We start from the raw sequence: 18,804 nt of genomic DNA, 5'->3' as shown, positions 1-18,804 counted from the left end.
TATTTATTTATTTATTTTGTTTCCCTGCACATGGCATCGTGTTTTGTCATCTCTAGCTTTTAATATTTTAGAGGTAACTCTAAATATGCTGTCTTTCTTTAAGTGAAAGCTTCGTGTATGCACTTTCTAGAAGGTATAGGATAGCTTTAAGTGAATGTGCATTGGATGTAAAACTTGCATCCTTGCTAGGAAGTGCATTCTGCACTATTTGGGTAAAAAGTGCCAATGCACTAAAATGGATAGCGGTTAATGGAGTGTGTGCCTCTAGAGGGGAAAAAAGTAAAAGCTTTGGTATCACACATAGCTTGGTTGATTTTTGGAGTGCATCTTAGTGCCATGCAGCACGTGACTGAACTCGGAAATATTTCAGAAGAATAGCAGAGAGTCCAAAAACAGCCAGGATGACTGAAGTGGGAAATTATTCAAGTGGTCATATGACGGTGATTCCCAGACAGACTTGCCTCATCTGATTTTCGAGATATCACTAATTGCAAGCTGTGGATATTGTATGTCTTTTTTTTCCAGCAGCTGCAGAAGACAGAAACTCCTCCGTAGCATTGATTTCACATTAAAGATCAGTTAAATCGAAACTCGGTGTGCGTGCGTGTGTGTGTGTTCCTGGCCCTGGGCGATAATGCAGTGTTTGAGGGGGTGACGATTTAGTTCGGGCGCCGTATTGGGACAGAGGGATCAATGGGAAGTTAATGAGTGCCGCATTCAACAAGAAGGCTGTGGGTGAATTGAATAAAATCATGTTGATGTCCAGAGGTGACGGAGCAGCACATTCTGCTCCTTCATCATCTGTAAATGACCTGTTGAAATCAATGATTTTGATACAGTGGCATTACTCATTTCCAATAAAAATGATAGATGCATAAAATGCATCCATATCCCAGTCATATTGTCTGCTTTAGTCATTTCTTGCTTTTTACTTCTAGTATAAGCCTCTTTTCTGCTCTGGCTCCTGTTCTGTTGTATGTATTGATTAAAATATGGGTCAAGAGTCGGTGAGTGCTTACTTGGTAGGTTGTTGACAAGCTTACAGGCTGCTAGGACTAAGCATTACAAAGTAATGTCTTGCTCAAAGTTCCTGGTTATAGGACATTCTTGAATAAAACTGTGGATGTTTCTGCATTGGAACAAATGTTTACTGCGAAACCAGCCAGCTTATTGTCAATACTGGATTTGGGGAATGGAGATAAGTTCATCTTCTTTTTTCCCTTCTTTCAGTTCCTCCCTTTAGGAGTCTCCACAGCAGGTCATTTGCCTCCATCTCACCCTATCTTCCCCCGTCACACCAACTCTGCATGTCTTCTCTCACCACTTCTATGAATCTTCTTTATGCTGTTTTTTTCCCTCCTGCCTTCCAGCTCCAACTTCGGCACCCTTTTTTCAGTATATCTATTTCCCCTCCTGTCTAATTCCAAACTGAGCTGTTCCTTTGATATAACCTTGTCCCTCTGGGTTACTCCTAATCAAAATCTTCAGCTCTGCTACCTCCTGTCTTTTTGTCAGCACCACTATCTCCAAACCATACATCATAGCAGGTCTCACTACCATCTTGTAAATGTTCACTTTTGCTGCTTCCTTTCTGTCACAAATTACCCTTGACACTCGTCTCCACCCACTCCACCCTCCCTGCAGTCTCTTTTTCACCACACTCGTGCACTGTCGGTTATCTTGAAAGGTTGACCCCAGGTATTTAAACTCGTCTACCTCCACTGCCTCTACTCATTGCATCTTAAGGGAATAGCCATAAGTGGTGACCTTTAAGAAAAAGTCATTGCATTGTGTACAGTGTTGTTCTATCTTGATGCTCTTGTTTCCTCATAGAGCAACACAAGAAAAACAGAATCTTGCATCTTTACTATAGCATCTATAAAGGGCCCAGTTTTTAGTCAGGTACACAGAAGAGTATTGATTGTGTTTATGTAAAAATAGGTTTTACTGAAATGATGACATAAGATTAATTTACATGATAAACACAGGAAGTTCACTTTTTTCTGGGCCGGGTATTTTAGCTTTATCCATTGTGCTTCTAATTATGTTGTTTTTCTGTTCAAATATACTCTTTAAGAGTGCAACAGCTTTTTTTTAGTAAGTCATTAGTAAGATATCTTAACAGTAGAATATTTGTCTTAAACTTGAGTAATAAAAAAGGTATGAACAGGAATCATTGCATTCAGTAGTGCGTTTTTATTTACCTTACTATTAAGAGCAACACATTTCTAAGCGAAACATAAAATATCTATGAACAAAAACTTAGTTTTTTTAGTAGCCTAACGTCTGGTAGCTTGTGCGCATCATCCACCTGTATTAAACTTCAAGACTAATTGATGTTTTTCCCATCCAGCCTCCCTTCCTGAGGGAAGCAACAAAGATATAGGATATCTTTCACTGAAAGTAATTCCGACATTGTGGTTCATCGTCAACCAGGAGCATGGACGTTGTTGCCACCATGTAAGATTATACAAGTCTGCCCCCTATTGACCAAAAACCTTTAAGACTCAAAATCTGAGGTTGCAGGGTTGAGGAATTTCAGCGCATTAAGATCTCCCCTAGGGTCTGATTGGTAGAGCAGATACTCTATCAGTTCTGTGGGTAACTGAAGGTCACAAATCGCACCCAGCCTCTTGTTGCCCACAGCTTTCCTGATGTGTAGTCGGCACAGCTGCATTAGAGGAGACACTCCTGGGGACACTCAGGGGAGAAGCATGAGCCATTTTAGATGGTTAGCTTCTTGCTGCGCCACCAGCCCAGTGCAAAGTCTTGAGTGCAAAGTCTCGACTACCTCCTGCTTGTTTCAGAAGTCTCTCTGTAAGGCTGTTGGGCGGAGCGAGGTCCAGTGGCTGTCTGCCCTCTGAGTTCCTAAGGAAGAGATCCGCCCCATGTTCAAGCAGGACGGATGTCAACTCAGGGCTGGACTGACGGGCGGCGATGTGCAGAGGCGAGTCCCCAGACACACTGCTGTTCACATTTGCACCTGAAGAAAAGAAAAGGCCAAATATGATGTCCCCACATTACATGAAATAAAGCTTTTGTTGTGGTTCAGGTAAAGGTTTTCTTTGTTAGAACAGTTGAACAACCCAAGTCAGGAAAAAAACTGCTGTATTTTAATTTACACGAATAAGGACAAGGAGTCCTGCAAAAGATGCTATTTCGTCTCCAAGCCTGGGATTACATGAAAAAACACAAAACCTGAAGCCACAAGAGGACTGTGGTTTCTTAGTGCAACATGCAAGGAAGCTTGTGAAAGTACATGCAAATAGAGTAGAGCTACTGTCTTAAAAGCCATGTTGGTACAAGAAATATTGACATGATTTGGGTTTGTTTACCGAACACTGAGGTTTGAAGTACCGATGATATTTTTGCAAGACATCTTCACTTTAGTGGCTGAAACCTTTGCGCAGCACCATAGCATGGCACATATTTCCATGTTATATACCTTTCTTGTTAATAAAACCCAGCCTCTACATTACCTGTACTGCTATTGTGTGTTATGTCTATGATATTACAAGAGTTTCTAAAGTAGCCCCTGCAGCTAGCCTCCACCAAACAGGTCTAATAAGATAATTAATTCTCTGCTCTATAAACCCAATCTTCAACCCCTACTAATGCTGGCTCATGTGATGTTATGTGTAGGGGTTTATCTAATTTTCCACAGTCCTGTCTGCAGCCACAAAGGGTTTTATACGCAAGCTTTGTGTACGCTTCTCTCAATAAAATATTGAACACTAGACTTACACTCTGAATATCACACAATGGAGCACCACTCTCTTTTTGCCATTGAAAAGGTCTCAAAGTCTTCCACCAATTGATAAGATATTGGAAGAATGGATATTCTTTGAGGAATAAAAGTTCAAATGAGAAGCTTTCTTACCCAGCTGCAATAGTTTCCTCACGGTGCTCAGATGCTGATTGGAGCAGGCAATCTGGAGAGGGGTTCCTAACTCGTCAACATGCTGATCCACATCTGCTCTGTACTGAACAAGAGGTTCAATGCACTCAGGATGACCTAGGGAGAGGAAACAGAAATCACCACAATGATAAGAAATGTTCTTGAAAGGTTCTGCTGTAAAAATCTGCTTTTGCCTGCCATTCAAGAGATTTTGGCACTTCTGCCAGGATAGATTTTTCACATATCTGAGTCTGACCTCGAACCTTTTGTTGCAGCTATATGAATTGGAGAATTGGACTGGCTGGCCCCCATGGAAGCAGCTCAGTTGAAGAAGCAGCGATACACAGGTCACGTGCCCCTGAGCACATGCTTCTGTCAGGGCAGTTTTTCCATCCATAGTTGAGCTGTTTACCTGATGCATGGCGATATAGCAATAAGGTTAACAATGAATCAAAAAATCTCTAAAAATATTTACACATGTTTTGGTTTGTTTAGTTACTTATTCTTACTGTCTTAGAAGGACTGTGACTACATAATTTCTTCAGAGATCATTAAAAATTTCTGACTCTGATTCTCATTCTGATAATGGTGGTTGGACAAATATATCTGCTGATGTTTGTTTGTTGATGAGTTATTGTCCATGCACAACCGTGGCTGTGTATTCGGTTAAAATCTTACTGCAGTCTCCCATCAATAAGTTAATATTGGCAATAATTGACATGGTTGTTATGGGAACGAACTGTGAGTCTCTTTCAAGCAAAAACTGACAACATACCGTCTCAAATTTGAGATTCTCATGAATTCAGCCAAAAACCACAAATAAACCAACACCACATGATGATGCTTTACTGACATTTGCACCGTTTTCCATCAGAAGCTTGGCACAAGCCGTGTGACCTTTTGTACACGCCCCATGAAGAGGTGAGACCATATCCAGAGTGTTCAGATTTACACATGCACCCTGTGAACAAAACACAGCACATATAGAGTCACTGAGGTAGATGCACATGGCAACTTTTGGAAAGCAAGCTGCCATATGAAGACACAGTCGCCTTATTAAAGGTTTTACATCATAGTGAGAAACACATGGTTATTTAACATCCAATATTATGGGAAGGCAACTGTTTTTTCTTTTAGCACAACTTACAATATTCAGTTAAACTGTACCTGATCAATGAGCTTTTGCAGGGTGAGGAAACGTCCGTTAAAGGCTGCTTCGTGAATTGGAGACCAGTCAACATCTTTGTGCAGACAAATAAAATAGTTATTTAACTTAGAAACCTACCTGCATAGGTACATGAATACATTAGAAGACCGGATGAAAGTCTCTGCATAAAGCAGTAAATAGACCCCAGCTGCAGTGTGAACTTGCACTGCCAGCTACTACTCACCACTCATCAAAGGGTTTGAGAATAAAACAGTTCCACTTTGACATGTAGGGTCTCGCGGAGTGTTTTTCTGTCCAGCAGACATAACTCACAGTGCGGGTTCAAAAGCTCCTCTGTGGCCCGGTTGTCTTTCGCCACAGCCTTTGGAACCTAAACTGAACTGTGTCTAACTAGGAGTTAAATATATTTTGTCCTCATTTGTTTTGTTTTGATCTTTTTCAGTAGATATGTGACTGACCTTGGTTCTGTCAGTGTTATTTCCTGTCACACAAAGTGTTTGCCATTCAGGAAGCAGGCTAGTTTCAAGCAGCAGTTTTAGTCTCAGCCAATGGAGGTGCAGAAAACGAGAGAAAGACGCCTGTTGAGCAGGTCTGTAGTTTGTGTGTAATATGACACTGTACCTCCACACCCATCCTCTCCAGCAGGAAACATGGGCGGCGCTGGGGGAGGGGGTTTCTGGCGTTTTAACTTTAATAAAGGGAAATTAATATTTGGTGTTTATTATAAAGTTGTGCCCCGCTCAGAAAATAATTATGCATCATTGGTTTAAAAACTTGGAGGCAAGAGTGACTTTCTACATTTAAAGAATTTCATCTTCATGCAGTATATTGTTTCCAGTTATCAGATATAATAAGCCCTTTAAAATTATGCCCAGATTTTATGACTTTGGTTACATTTTCTTGAAAATTGTTACTTGACATAAAGCACTCACTTTGTTGCAACTGGTTTGTTAAAAGTAGCTCTAATCATTTTGAAAGTTTTCTTCAGCAATAATGCTTCATGCCATGGTATATTATTGGATTTTCTGAGGTGACTGAGGTCCTTTGATATTTGTGGGATATTTGTGGGATGATGCTTTGGATGCTTTATGAGTCTGCGGTGACCGGTGCCATCTGCTGCGCTGTGGTATGCTGGGGCAGCAGACTGAGAGTAACAAGCACCAGACAGACTCAACAAACTGATCCACAAAGCCCAGTAATGTTGTGGGTGTGGAGCTTGACCTTTTGATGGTGGTGTTAGAAAGGAGGATGTTGTCCCGGTTTGCTTACCACATAACATCACAGGAAATCATTCCTACCTGTGGCCATCAGTCTTTACAACTTCACCCTGTGACACAGTTATTTTATTCTATATAGTATTTTTACGAAATAATTACAGTCGTTGCACATGTGACATGAGACACAGAGAGCAAAGGAAAGCAGCAAAATGGTACCAAAGACTTTCATACACTCTGCAATCTCATTTTTATTTCTGGGGATGGCCAACAGTTTCAGAGGAAGAAAGTCACGTGGAGAGAAGCTCAAAATATAATACACACACAGACTTTCCTGCTAAGGATTTCATTCCTCCGCTGTGTCTTTACACAGCTGACTGTTGGTTGTTGATGTTTTAATGGTTCAAATCTCGTGTATTAGAACCTTTGATTTGGCAAAACTTTGTTTGACATGAGTTGGTGTACTGCTGACCTTTCCTTTAATTTAGCACACCCACGGGTCCATTTTCCATTCTAGAGTTGCCTCTACTGTTCATGTATAAATTGCTTAACACCTTTTCTTACCCAAAAGCAACCTTCTTTTTTAAATTTCTTACCTAATATTATTTACATTACAGCTGAAAAGTAAATGCATTTGGACCTGGACACAGTAAATGTGTTGCTTAATTATTACTAGTCTGTGTCCTGTGTGAATTACAGAAAATAAAATCTGTAATCAATCATGGTAGCAGCTAATTCATTTAAAATATTTATTAAAATGTATTTTGCATAATGTAAGAATTGCATATTACATCAGCTCGATTCTTTAGAGCTACAGTAAGAATATATGCAGACCAGCAGAGGGCAGTCACAGAGAGCAGATGTTCAAAGCAGATCAATACTGTAATTGTATTCCTATGGGAGCTGTTAATCTCTGGCAACAGGCTACACACTCGCTGTACAATTGACTTTGTGCCTTGTCAGGGAAAGGTGCATATGGATTAGAAAAGCTCTTTGCAAACTGAATGAATGCCCTCTCTGTATTTCAGAATAATGAAGGCCCTTGATGCTTTGTTCCCCAAATAAATCTGCTTCAAATGTCCACCACTTTTCTCAGATCTCAGGCCAGGCAAGCAGATCCAGCAGCTATGACCTCTCCTGTATTTGGACTTCATACAAGACTCAGCTAACCCATGCAAGCACAGTGCACCACATGTCAGCTTTTCTGTCTGGAGTCTAAGAAATGGGTTGAGACCATTTAGACCCAAGCTTTCCGTGCTCGTGGATCACGTTTAAACAGGGCATAGTGCAGATAGGACTTGATTCGACTAGGGAAAATGTAAACAAATAGATAAACTCAAAGCACTTAGGTTTACTTGTTTACTGATCACATGGTACAGCTCACCAGAGGACCATTCACAGCTCACCAAAAGGTGGAGGAGTCCCAGTTTATGCATGCAGATATGAAGGGGTTTGCATCACCTCCAGGAGGAGGGCATCATGGATTTTACTCAAACATACAGATGGATGGATGGATAGATCTTCTGCCTTTACAAAGAACACTTCTTAATCATGTGTTGTGCCAAAAAGCAACTAACAACAAGTGGTTTCCTGTATTTGCCTAAAAACTGATGTAAGTGACTTGTTGGTCAAACATATATCTATGATGAATGATATCAAGTCATTCTTAAAAATGTCTTTTTCAAAAGAGCTCTGGCTGAGAGGGCAGCAGAAAGATCAACAAATACAACATCACGGTTTTATGAAGATATTTTAAATGGCCATAGAGGCCTGAATTGATACATTGGTACAATAACGCAGAGCCATAAAGATACTTACAAATGGGACATTTCTCTGTTAACACTGTTTATAAATCCAATGGACTACAGTCTGTTTAACAAAATAAGCAAATATATTACACATAAAAATGCACAGAAACATCAGAAATCACTTTTTGGCACAACACCTGTCCGACTTGAAACCTTCAGCTGTCCAAGAGACTGACAGAGATTAAATGTTTGGGGATGTCTGTGTGGTATTTCACGTCCTGTGTAAAAAAAAGTACTATTTCTCTAATGAACGGAATTAGTCATGCAAAGGAGTTAACAGCAGAAATGGGGACTGATTGGTTGATTTACATAGGGGTGGTTGATTTACCACCCCTTTTAAGACCTTTTAAGACCTTTTCAAACAACGGCGCTTTGTCGGATTCTTGCTTTGTGTGACACAGTTAAGCTACAACTGCAGGGATTAAATGGAAGCACATGATGATTCAACCCCGTGATTTCTCAGTTGGGTCATGGACTCAGTCATTTCCTCTCATTTTCTTTTCTTTGTCTTCTTTCTTCTGGCACGGTAGTTCATTTTCTTCCTTTCTCTTTCTCCCCGCTGCTTTTTCCTTCAGTCCATCATGGCATCTCCGCGGATGGAGACTTTCTGCTGCCCGAACCGAGACGCAGCGACAGAGTTTGTGGTCACTTTTCAGCCCGTCTTATTCGGCGCTTTAAGTCTGGGAAGCGCGGCTTCAAGCCTCTTATTCGCTATTTTACAAATTCTACCAAAACGCAAAGGATACAGAAGACTCGGGCAGTATCCTCTGCCAAGGCCTGCGTCCTCCTCGCGGATATTGTTCATCATCAGTATATGTGACATACTGGGATGCACAGGTAGAGAAGAAACTGCTGGCATTGACCTACTTTTTCTCTTCATAGTTGAGGCAAAGAGCGAGTTAGTTTTCGCAGCGTGGTTTTGCTTGCTGGATCTAATTACGCACATATTTTCCTTTTAACCCCTTTGTTGCACTGCATTGCATAGGTGCAACTATGAGAAATGTGTCTGTTAAAGAAAAAGTGTGAGATTTAATCTGCAATAGTCGATGCTACATATATTTTTACAAGATAAAATGTGTGCCCAGGGTCATGAATTGAATTAAAATCAAAAGAATGAATCGGGATCCTCTCATGTGAGTGATGAAATAACTCAGAAGAACTGCTGCACTTTTAGATGGCCTAGATTGATTGGAATGCGGCGGATTCAAAGTATCCAGTCACACAGGGATGACACGATAATCTTTCCAAATACAAATGTAAAAAATTAAATGTAAATAAAAACAGTATTCAGTATGATTGTTTAGATTATTTCATATGTATTTTTGTTGAAATCCTTATCTGAGAGAAAGCAATTTTTGTATTTTGAAAATTGTTTGGATTTTGAATTTGATGCCAGCACATTTTTTTTAGATGAGTGACAGCGGGCCAGTTTCCTTCACATACTCTTTCACCAAATATTATTTTCTGATGTTTAAGAAAATGCAGGGTTTGGTTTGACATTGTCTTGCTGAAATAAGTAAGGCCTTATAAGGTCTTTCCAGTGCCTGCATGTGAATCTTTCATCACTAAATGGGCCTTCACAGAACAGTTAGTAGAGCATGATTGCATGGTATGCAACAGTGAGTTTTCCACTTCACCTATGCCCATCTTAAATGAGCGTGACCCAGAGTTGGCACCAGTGTTTCTGGATCTTGTATGTATTTTTTTTCCTTTGCATTGTAGAGTTTCAGCTCACATTTGTGAATGCAGCAATAAACTGTGCTGTTGGCCAGTGGTTAAAGTTAGTGTTAATGTCCAAGTCACTATTTAGTTCTTTGGAAGCTTGTTTTTGACATTCATAAATTGCAATTTTGTGCTATGATCTCAAATTGTTGACTTAGTAACTCAAAATGAAGACTTATGGTTGGCTCTTTTTTATGGCTAAAATAAGCTTCCACAGTTTCTTGGGATTTCAACTATTCAGTATAGTTTTTGACTTTGTCGAGTAGTCTGCATCTTCTGAATCTTTGATGCTATTGCATACTGTAAAGAATGCAACCATATTCTTTGAATTTTTATATTGAGAAATGTTATTCTTGTAGGCAGTCTATCAAAGAGTGGCAAACCCCTCTCTGAGTACTTATGATGTTGCTAATTAATAGAGTGAGCGGATATCAACAAAGTAAATGTGGGCCAAACACGGTTTGTCTGGAACAAAGTGGGACTCATTAACAATGCTGGAAAGTGGTCAAGTATATTGTATTTTAACATTTCAAATTCACTGGTATTTGAGCTGCTGTTGAGTCTGGTAACAGTCTTTGGGTTTCAGAAGGAGTGCAAACAAAGAGAAAAACTTTATATCTTCTCTTTTCTATCATATTTGCCAACATCTGCAAAACCTGTGATTTTCTGGTGACTTGTAACTTTCAATGATGGCATGTCCATTCAAATCCAGAATGGACATGCCATTAAAGCTTTAACGTTTTATCTTTTCATTTAAATGTTTTAAATTGTATACATTAATTTCTTTAACTTAAATTTTACACAGCATCCCAACCTTTTTTTTTTTTCTAAATGGGTTGATTTCTGTGTACTTGGTGCCCATGGAGATCCATGCACCGCTGCAGGGTAGCAGCTTGAAACCCGCTGATGACAGTAATAAAGATTCTGGGAGTGCTTCCATTGTTCCATTCGGCAGTGAAGCTAGGAAGTTTCATGGAGGAAATGGAAACACCCTTATAAAACACACCTGGTGGGCGTTAATATTTCCACATCGTAAAATAACTCTTGAAAGGACGCTGCCACTTAATCTAATTAGTCAAAGCACTTAATAATAAAAGCAGAAAATAATAAATCTGAGGTGTTTTAAAAGTAATGAAACCCAGACCAAGTTTACATCTGCTGGTAATGTTTTCACCTTCTTGTTTTTGACTTAATTATATTTGCTTGCAAAGCGGGATTTCCTCCTCAGCAGTTACAATTAAAGATCATGCACTGTTTCCTTCTTGCAGGTGTCATTGTAAGATCATCTGTGTGGCTAGGTCTGCCAAACATCGCCGACCACATCTCAGTAGTCAACAACACTGATGTCTGGCCAGAAGTCTTCTGCGTAGGCAGCGCAGTATGTATTTTTTTGCAATAGTGAGATACACTTATATATGCCTTGATAACACAGATGTTGCAAGCAGAGATGTGTAGTTATTAAGACAAAAGGATAGCAATAACTTTTACATTAGAAAAATTATTGTAGAAAAATACACTTAGATTTGTTCGTTCCAGTAATATTCACTTCACGGACAAAAGAGGTCATTTTGTTTAATGCATCATCACACATGACACGAATAGCTGATAAGCCAAGTAAACAACATATCTTTATCAGTTATTATGATCTGTAAAATAAGTGTAAGGCATTCAATTTATGTGTTGCAGATGTGGATCCAGTTGTTTTTTAGCGCTTCTTTCTGGTGGACCTTTTGTTATGCGGTTGACGTCTTCCTGGTGGTGAAAACATCTGCAGGAATCAGGTTCCCCCCACCTCACCTTCCATTCGCAATTCATTATCACCTTAGCTTCTCCTCTGATAGGATGCAAGATGAAGCAGTATATCTTTACCAAGCAGAGTGTGAAACATTTTTCTCTCACAACGCTCAACTGCCACCTGTATTTTTATATTTTGGTTTTCACAAGATAAAACTGGTTTGAATCAACTCTTTTATTCTAAACTAAAGGTGCAGGTTTCCATGCTGTCTATTGTTGCTCTAGTCTGAGTTTTACAAGCCTCTCGTACTTCTCTCCCCACTCAGTCATATTCAATTGCATTTTGTACAACAAATAAATGGGGGGAAAATGTCCTCAAGATAAAGAACGACAACATGTAGTGTGAGCTTGGTCTCATGACTTTGGTTTTTTCTTCTCCCCCAACAGCACCATTATACTCTACCACATGATTACATGGGGCCTGGCTGTGCTGCTGTGTGTTGAAGGAGTGGCCATGCTGTACTATCCATCTATTTCTGAGTAAGATACCACTGACTGCTGTCACCCCAACCGGTCGCAGCAAATGGCCGCCCCTCCCTGAGCCTGGTTCTGCCGGAGGTTTCTTCCTGTTAAAAGGGAGTTTTTCCTTCCCACTGTCGCCAAAGTGCTTGCTCATAGGGGGGTCATATGATTGTTGGGCTTTTCTCTGTATCTATGAAGCGCCTTGAGGCGATATTTGTTGTGATTTGGCGCTATATAAATAAAATTGAATTGAATTGAATTGTCCTGCTGACAGGCACATTTAAGCATCCATTGGTGGAAAAATAGAAAATTAACATTTTCGTGTTCACATATTAACAGCCACAATAAAATAACAGCAGAGAACTTATCAAACATATCAGTGATTCTAACCATGTCTTAAAAAACGTCCTTATTTCCATAGAAAAAGTCTGCTGTTGTATGGCTATTATTAAGTATTAAGTACATGTTATGGGTTTTTTTTTCATCTCCCAGCTGTGAGCAGGGCCTCCAACATGCTATTCCTCACTATGTCACCACATACGCACCGATGCTGCTCGTTCTCATAGCCAACCCTGTGTTTTTTAATCGAACGGTATCTACTGGTGAGTTCCTTGCTCTCGAATTTCTCTGACAAATGCAACTTCTTACACATGTAAATGAGGGGAAATAGATGCTTTCTCATCTCTCTCACCTAGTGACATCTTTGCTGAAAGGACGACAAGGAATCTATACGGAAAATGAGAGGCGGCTGGCGAATGAGATAAAAATACGCTTCTTTAAAATTATGCTGGTGTTCTTTATTTGGTAAGTTAAGAACTAGTTTAGGGAAGGAAAAAAGTGCTTCTTGCTATTTAGTAAATATAAATCTAGTGCTACGAGCCGGCAGCTTGTTAACATAGACAGGAAATGCATTGATAAGATGAAACAAAATCAATCTATCCACAGCCGTGACACTCACAAATTAACATGTTAAATCACCTTTGTTTGACCCATGAACCGCACCGTATAATACAGAAAAATCTCACTTGATTTCTGAGCTGAGTGAACACTTTCCTAAAGAGTTTCTGGTCTCATTTGCTTTTTTCATGTCTCTTTTAACACAAAATAGCATCATTTAATAAAATCATGGTACTGTTTGGATTAAAAATGGACAATTACAGAGTGCAGCTGCTAAGTGGTTTAGAAGTTGTTACCATATCAGTGTGACGTGTCCTCAATTTCTCATTCAGCTCCACCCCTCAAACCTAACCCAGTTTCATGGGTTAGGTTTCAACCCAGTTTCTCGAATGACACCCTGTGAATAACCTGTGAAGTTTATTTTGTGAAGTTTTGGTAGCTTTCTGGGCTGAAGCATCCAGGTGTGTGTAAACAATGCCACAATTCCCCAGGAAATTCAAAATACAGACCCCATGCAATGCTCCGATTAATTGCAAACAACCCATTAGCTAGATATCGGACTCTACAGGCCTTATTTAGCATGTCAAACGTTCATAAACTCCTCTGAATATCATAATATTAAAATGTCTGTGAAATGAGTGAAATGTAAGGCCATCTGTCATACTAAAGTTTGGCTGAAAAAATCTAAAACAGAACAGTTAAAAAAGAAAACAGTGTTGTGATGGCCCGGTCAAATTCCAGACGTCAGTGCTGAAATGCTGTGGCAACACATTAAGAGAGCTGTGCATAAACAAATGCCTACAAACCTCAATAAACTGAAGCAATGATGTAAAGAAGATGGGGTTGAAATTCCTCCACACTGATGTGAGAGACTGCAAAGGTCATACAGAAAACAATTACTTCAAGTTATTGTTGCTAAAGGTGCTTCTACAAGCTATTGAATCGTGGGGTGCACTTATTTTTCCACAGGACTGCATAAAATAATGAGAAACCTTTTTTCCCATGACTGTATGCCCGTCTTTTATATACTGCCTAAGGTTTAACTGGTTTAAAAACCAGAATGTAAAAAACGTTGTAGTTTTATGGATGGGTGATCCAAACTAATTCTTTCCACTGACAGCAAATTATCAGTCTTGGCTAGTTTTTTGTCAACTTCACACTGTAAGAAAGGCCAGGTTATATTTCGGAGGCTAGGTCGAGAAGTTATTCTTTTAATAACTTAAATTTAACTGCATTAAATTTTGTGTTTATGAGGATGAACCTGAGGGCAAATTGATTTTTAAAACTCACACAGTCACAGAAACTAAAGCCAAGCCTGCTTAAAGATTTCAATATTTCAATTTCAGTAAACAGGCCAAAACATGCAAAACAATTATTTGTGATTTCAAACTTTTTACTACCTAACCATTAGGTCTTTTCAGTGATTTGTAAATAAGAAACATCGTTAACATTTTAATGTTCTTGTAATAAGATGTGGGGTTTTTTCTTCTCCGATGTTTTAGCTGGGTTCCCAACATCATTAATGAGAGCCTCCTCTTCTACCTGGAGATGCAGACAGACATCAGTGACAATAGTTTGAGGAATATCAGGAACACAGCGCTCATCACATGGTTTATCATGGTGGGTTTTAACAGGAAACCAGCGTACAGCACGCTACTTTAACCTGCATGCAATGCCTTGAAAACCTTTATATTCCACTCTTTCAGGGTATACTGAACCCCATGCAGGCTTTCCTTAACACCCTGGCCTTTCATGGCTGGACAGGCTTTGACATTGACTTCAGCCTGCAGCAGAGGAGGGAGCTGGTCTGGGACTCTGTCTCTACTTCAGCAGCTAACATGACTTCCCATAACCCTGTGGTGGGAACTACTCTGCTTTACCAGAGTCACGTCCAGGAATCACAGAAGAACATGATGGGAAACGGGCAACACCACTCTGATGCCATCAGCGTCCTCTCAGAAGGTAATCGGCATGTCAATGGTGGTAGCAGCTCACCAGTATATCAGGGCTGGTGATGCTAAAAAGATATCAGCATCATGTACTGTATGGGCTACCTCCCCTTAATATGAAGTACGGTTTAGTATTTTCTTTGAGATCTGAATACTGTTATGTTTTGTTTTGTCTTTTTTAAAAATAAATTAGCTTTATCAAGGTGTTGCAATGGCCTAGTCACAGTAGAGAGCCACTAAAGCAGACATAAAGCTCGCTGTGATTCATTTTAAATAGAATTTTATATTGTACCGCTGTACTGTAGCCAACGCTTACTGGGTGGAACCATGAATCATGCTGTAACGTTACACAACACCCTCCACAATTGTCTTAATTTCTTTTCTTTTTTTTTTATTTGTACTGAATGCAACAGCAATGGGAAACTGCAGAGCACAGGAAGTTAAAAGATTTTCTGTGGAGAATGAACTAAAGTGATTAGAACTTTGCTGCTATCGCTCTGAATGTGTTGCTTTATTTACAGATGACTGACATGCTGTGTAATTTCATCAGCTGCAGTTTTTCAAGGTGCTACTCTGGTGCCAAGCTATCACACAGCGCATTAAGTGCAGATAATAAACAGAGAGCAGTGGAAGCCAATAAGAAAGAAAAACAGGTAGAATACATCACTTTGTCTGATACTGACTTTTAGCCAGGAAAAATAAGATTAGATTCTGCATATATACTTTGAACAGCCACTTTATTAGGTACGCCTGTTTAACTGCTTGATGTAAATATCGAATCAACCAATCACATGACAGAAAATCAATACATTTTAGGCACCAGGCATTATTAAGACGATATACTGAAGTTCAATGTGAGCATCAGAATGGGGAAGAAAGGTGATTTAAGTAACTCTGAACACGGCATTATTGTAGGAGCCAAAAGGGGCTGGTCTGAGTATTTCAGAAACTGCTGACCTTCTGGCATTTTCCCACACAACCATCTCTAGGGTTTAATGTCCAAAAGAGAGAAAATATTCAGTAAGCAGCACTTCTCTGTATAAAAATGCCTTCTTAATGCCAGCAGTCATAGAAGAGTGACTCCTTCAAGCTGACAGGGAGGGAACAGTAACTCAAAATAACTATGGCAGAAGAGAACACATCAAACCTAGAAGAGGGGCTACCACAGCAGAAGAATAGACTTTGGTGCCACTCCTGTCAACTAAGAACAGGAAAGTGAGGCTACAGTTTGCAGAGGCTCACCACAATAGAAGATATATTTTTAAATTTAAAAATAATAAAGTTGCCTGGTCTGATGATTCAGTAAAGCTGGGATTTGGCATGAACAACATGAAAGCATGGATCAATCCTAACTTGTATCAAAGCTCAGGTGATGTAATGGTGTGGGGCATATTTTCTTTTTTAGCTAAGCGTTTAAATGCCACAGCCTGCCCGAGTATTGCTGCTGACAATGTTCATCTGATCATGACCACAGTGTACCCATCTTCTCACGGTTGCCTCCATCCCCATGCTTCCTGTCAAGACTCCGATTTCTCAAACTGATTTCTCGAACACGACAAGGAGTTCACTGTACTCAAATGGCCTCCACAGTCACCAGATCTTAATCCAATAGAGCACCTTTGGGATCTGGTGGAACAGGAGATTTGCATTATGGATGTGGAGCTAACAAATCTGCAGCAACTGTCATGGCAATATGAAGCAGAATCTGAGCAATGTTTCCAGCACCTTGTTGATTCCTTGCATGAAGAATTAAGGCAGCTCTGAAGGCAAGAGAGGGTCCAACCCCGTACAAGTGAGGCGTACCTAAAGCGTTCGATGTAGTATGCCGATTACATCGAAAAAAGAAAATGGCGAGTTCATTCTTTGACTTTCCAGCAATATATTTCACAAACAAGTTTGCAACTTACTGTGACGCACTGCTTCACATCTGCTCTGTGATTCATTCTCTGCTACATGCGCTAAAAAAGGATGTGAAAATTGCAAAAAGGAATTGAAGCTGCTCTGCTGGACAAGCTGTGATAACACAATTTTATGCTAAGCATCCATTAAGCTGCACCAGCTTATTAAAATGAGAAAAAAAAAAATTGTATCAAATACAGCAACAATTGGTCTATAATTTGACATCAGTGCATAATATAGCAGCAATTCTAACTTATAATTTGAAGAGATTATAACGCTATAGTCCCTCAAAAGCTGTTTTAAAGTTCAGCTCATTTTTCATTGTGAATATTCAAACTTTATATGCCGAGTCCTTTTGAATATTGTGGAAACAACTCCCAGTTATATCTATATGTACTGTAGCTCAACACTTATGTGCATTTGCATGTTATTTTGATCCCTGAGTGACAATTGTGCACCGTACACCTCATGGACAAAATCCTTTCAGTGCTTTGTACCACCAGTGTCCCTGACATGTTAAGTATATTAACAAATAAAGTTAATCTTTGAAAGAATATGTTTTTTCCCCCATTCTTATTTATAGACCATGTTTTTTTAATGCATTTAAAAACCACAAGTCATCATTTCCACATTAAAAGCTGCATGGAAAGATATATGTTAACACAAATACGCAGTTTTGATAAGCTGAGGTGGTGTAATGCGCAGAAGCACCAAGTAATCTACCCCTATTTTGTCTTGCTAGGTTCAGAGTCTAGTACAGTTGAAATCCACATTTCCAGCGAGATACAAGACTATGAGGATGTAGACGCTGATGGAGAATCCTTGGAGAACTCCGTGAGGCACTAACTGGGGTCGTCCACAAACCACCTTCCTCCACTTTGCTGCACCGCATTGTTTTTGTAGTCACTTTTTTTGTAGATGGTCTCCCATTAAGCCTTTGTTTTCCTGCTGAGATTTGAACTGGTCATGAGTTTCATTATTTGGTATGACAGACTAAGCCTCATTCCTGAGTCAAATCCTTTTTTTTTAAATCCCTTTCAATAAAAAGAAAAAAAAGAAAAGTGCTACGTTTCAGACCCATCAACTCAACAGTCCCAGAACAAACACGGCTGACCTTTATAAGTACTTTAAGTGCTTGAAGAAGCATTTCTTCAAATTCTTTAAATTGCATACACTGATTTTGTGACAAGAATCATTTTCATTAAGCTGTAAAAGCCCCACAAAATGAAATAAGCTAAATAACTAATCTTAAAACAAAGTTATTGTATTTCCAGGTGTCCATGTTGTATTTTTACACACATGTATTTCATGCTATATTAAATATCTTTTACCCTTGTGACTCAAAAACCTTTCAATCTACAATATGTTAATGAGCTCAAGAAAAAGGGGGAAAACACACAATTCAAGACAAAGGCTTGAGTTCTGTTATCAAAATAGAGTAATTTATTTGAGACACTGAATGACTTCAATGTTTTTTGTTTTTTTTCTTGGAAACAGGTGACAGACCCTGGATCAGGGTGAAAAAGATAGTAGCCGTCACAGCGCTTATTCCATATTGGGCTCCTTAGCATGCCAAGAATGGCCACTGACCTACAGCCCAATGCTCAGTCTGACACAGACAATAATGGCTCTTAGCAAATAAAAAAAAAGTAGTCAAAAAAAAAAATTAAACACTCATTAGTATCCAATTGTGACATTAAAAACAAAAACAAATAGTTGGACCTTGACTTTCAGCAAAATGTGATTTTTTTTCTGAGCCCACCGATACAAAAGTGCACTTCATGTTGCTCCTGCTGAAGCTGACAAAAAGTGAGACAAAAACAAATAAAATCAAACAATAAAATGAAATTTAAAAAAATATTAAAAGCTAAAAAGGCAAATCAAAGTGGTAGCAGGTTTGCTTGAAGATACTTTTACTTTACATCCAAGCAGGCAGACATACTGCTCACAACACACATTTCAAGCTCAGCACACCTGATCAGCCTTTTAAAAA

General features: G+C 39.3%; 1 protein-coding gene and 1 pseudogene across 2 annotated transcripts; one reads left to right on the top strand and one right to left on the bottom strand.

The window, feature by feature from the left end:
• Window positions 1-2,181: 2,181 nt before the first annotated feature.
• Window positions 2,182-8,422, bottom strand: LOC146500602 (ankyrin repeat and SOCS box protein 9-like; annotated as a pseudogene). Its single transcript, XR_014869995.1, has 7 exons — window positions 5,290-8,422; window positions 5,066-5,139; window positions 4,752-4,859; window positions 4,162-4,310; window positions 3,881-4,015; window positions 2,792-2,983; window positions 2,182-2,691 (listed from the first exon to the last, which is right to left on the bottom strand). The product of XR_014869995.1 is annotated as an ankyrin repeat and SOCS box protein 9-like (transcript).
• Window positions 8,423-8,562: 140 nt separating this feature from the next.
• Window positions 8,563-18,788, top strand: gpr143 (G protein-coupled receptor 143). Its single transcript, XM_085136634.1, has 9 exons — window positions 8,563-8,925; window positions 11,079-11,188; window positions 11,497-11,591; window positions 11,992-12,084; window positions 12,559-12,668; window positions 12,762-12,870; window positions 14,466-14,583; window positions 14,670-14,925; window positions 17,554-18,788. Exons 1-9 carry the CDS (start codon window positions 8,670-8,672, stop codon window positions 17,655-17,657), a joined length of 1,251 nt encoding a protein of 416 aa, XP_084992760.1. The 5' UTR covers window positions 8,563-8,669; the 3' UTR covers window positions 17,658-18,788.
• Window positions 18,789-18,804: the final 16 nt, after the last annotated feature.

Source organism: Neolamprologus multifasciatus, chromosome 16 (genome assembly GCF_963576455.1).
Source record: "Neolamprologus multifasciatus chromosome 16, fNeoMul1.2, whole genome shotgun sequence".
NCBI classification, from domain to species: Eukaryota; Metazoa; Chordata; class Actinopteri; order Cichliformes; family Cichlidae; genus Neolamprologus; species Neolamprologus multifasciatus.
Note: the sequence above shows the minus strand (reverse complement) of the source record. Positions and strands in the feature narration are given on the sequence as shown.

What these genes read in the sequence shown, in the direction of transcription:
- gpr143 (XM_085136634.1), top strand. Translation starts at nt 8,670, where the DNA reads ATGGCATCTCCGCGGATGGAGACTTTCTGCTGCCCGAACCGAGACGCA. An exon ending in TCTTCTGCGTAGGCAGCGCA is followed by an intron (nt 11,189 to 11,496) that starts GTATGTATTTTT and finishes TATGTGTTGCAG; the next exon opens with ATGTGGATCCAGTTGTTTTT. An exon ending in CATCAGCGTCCTCTCAGAAG is followed by an intron (nt 14,926 to 17,553) that starts GTAATCGGCATG and finishes TTGTCTTGCTAG; the next exon opens with GTTCAGAGTCTAGTACAGTT.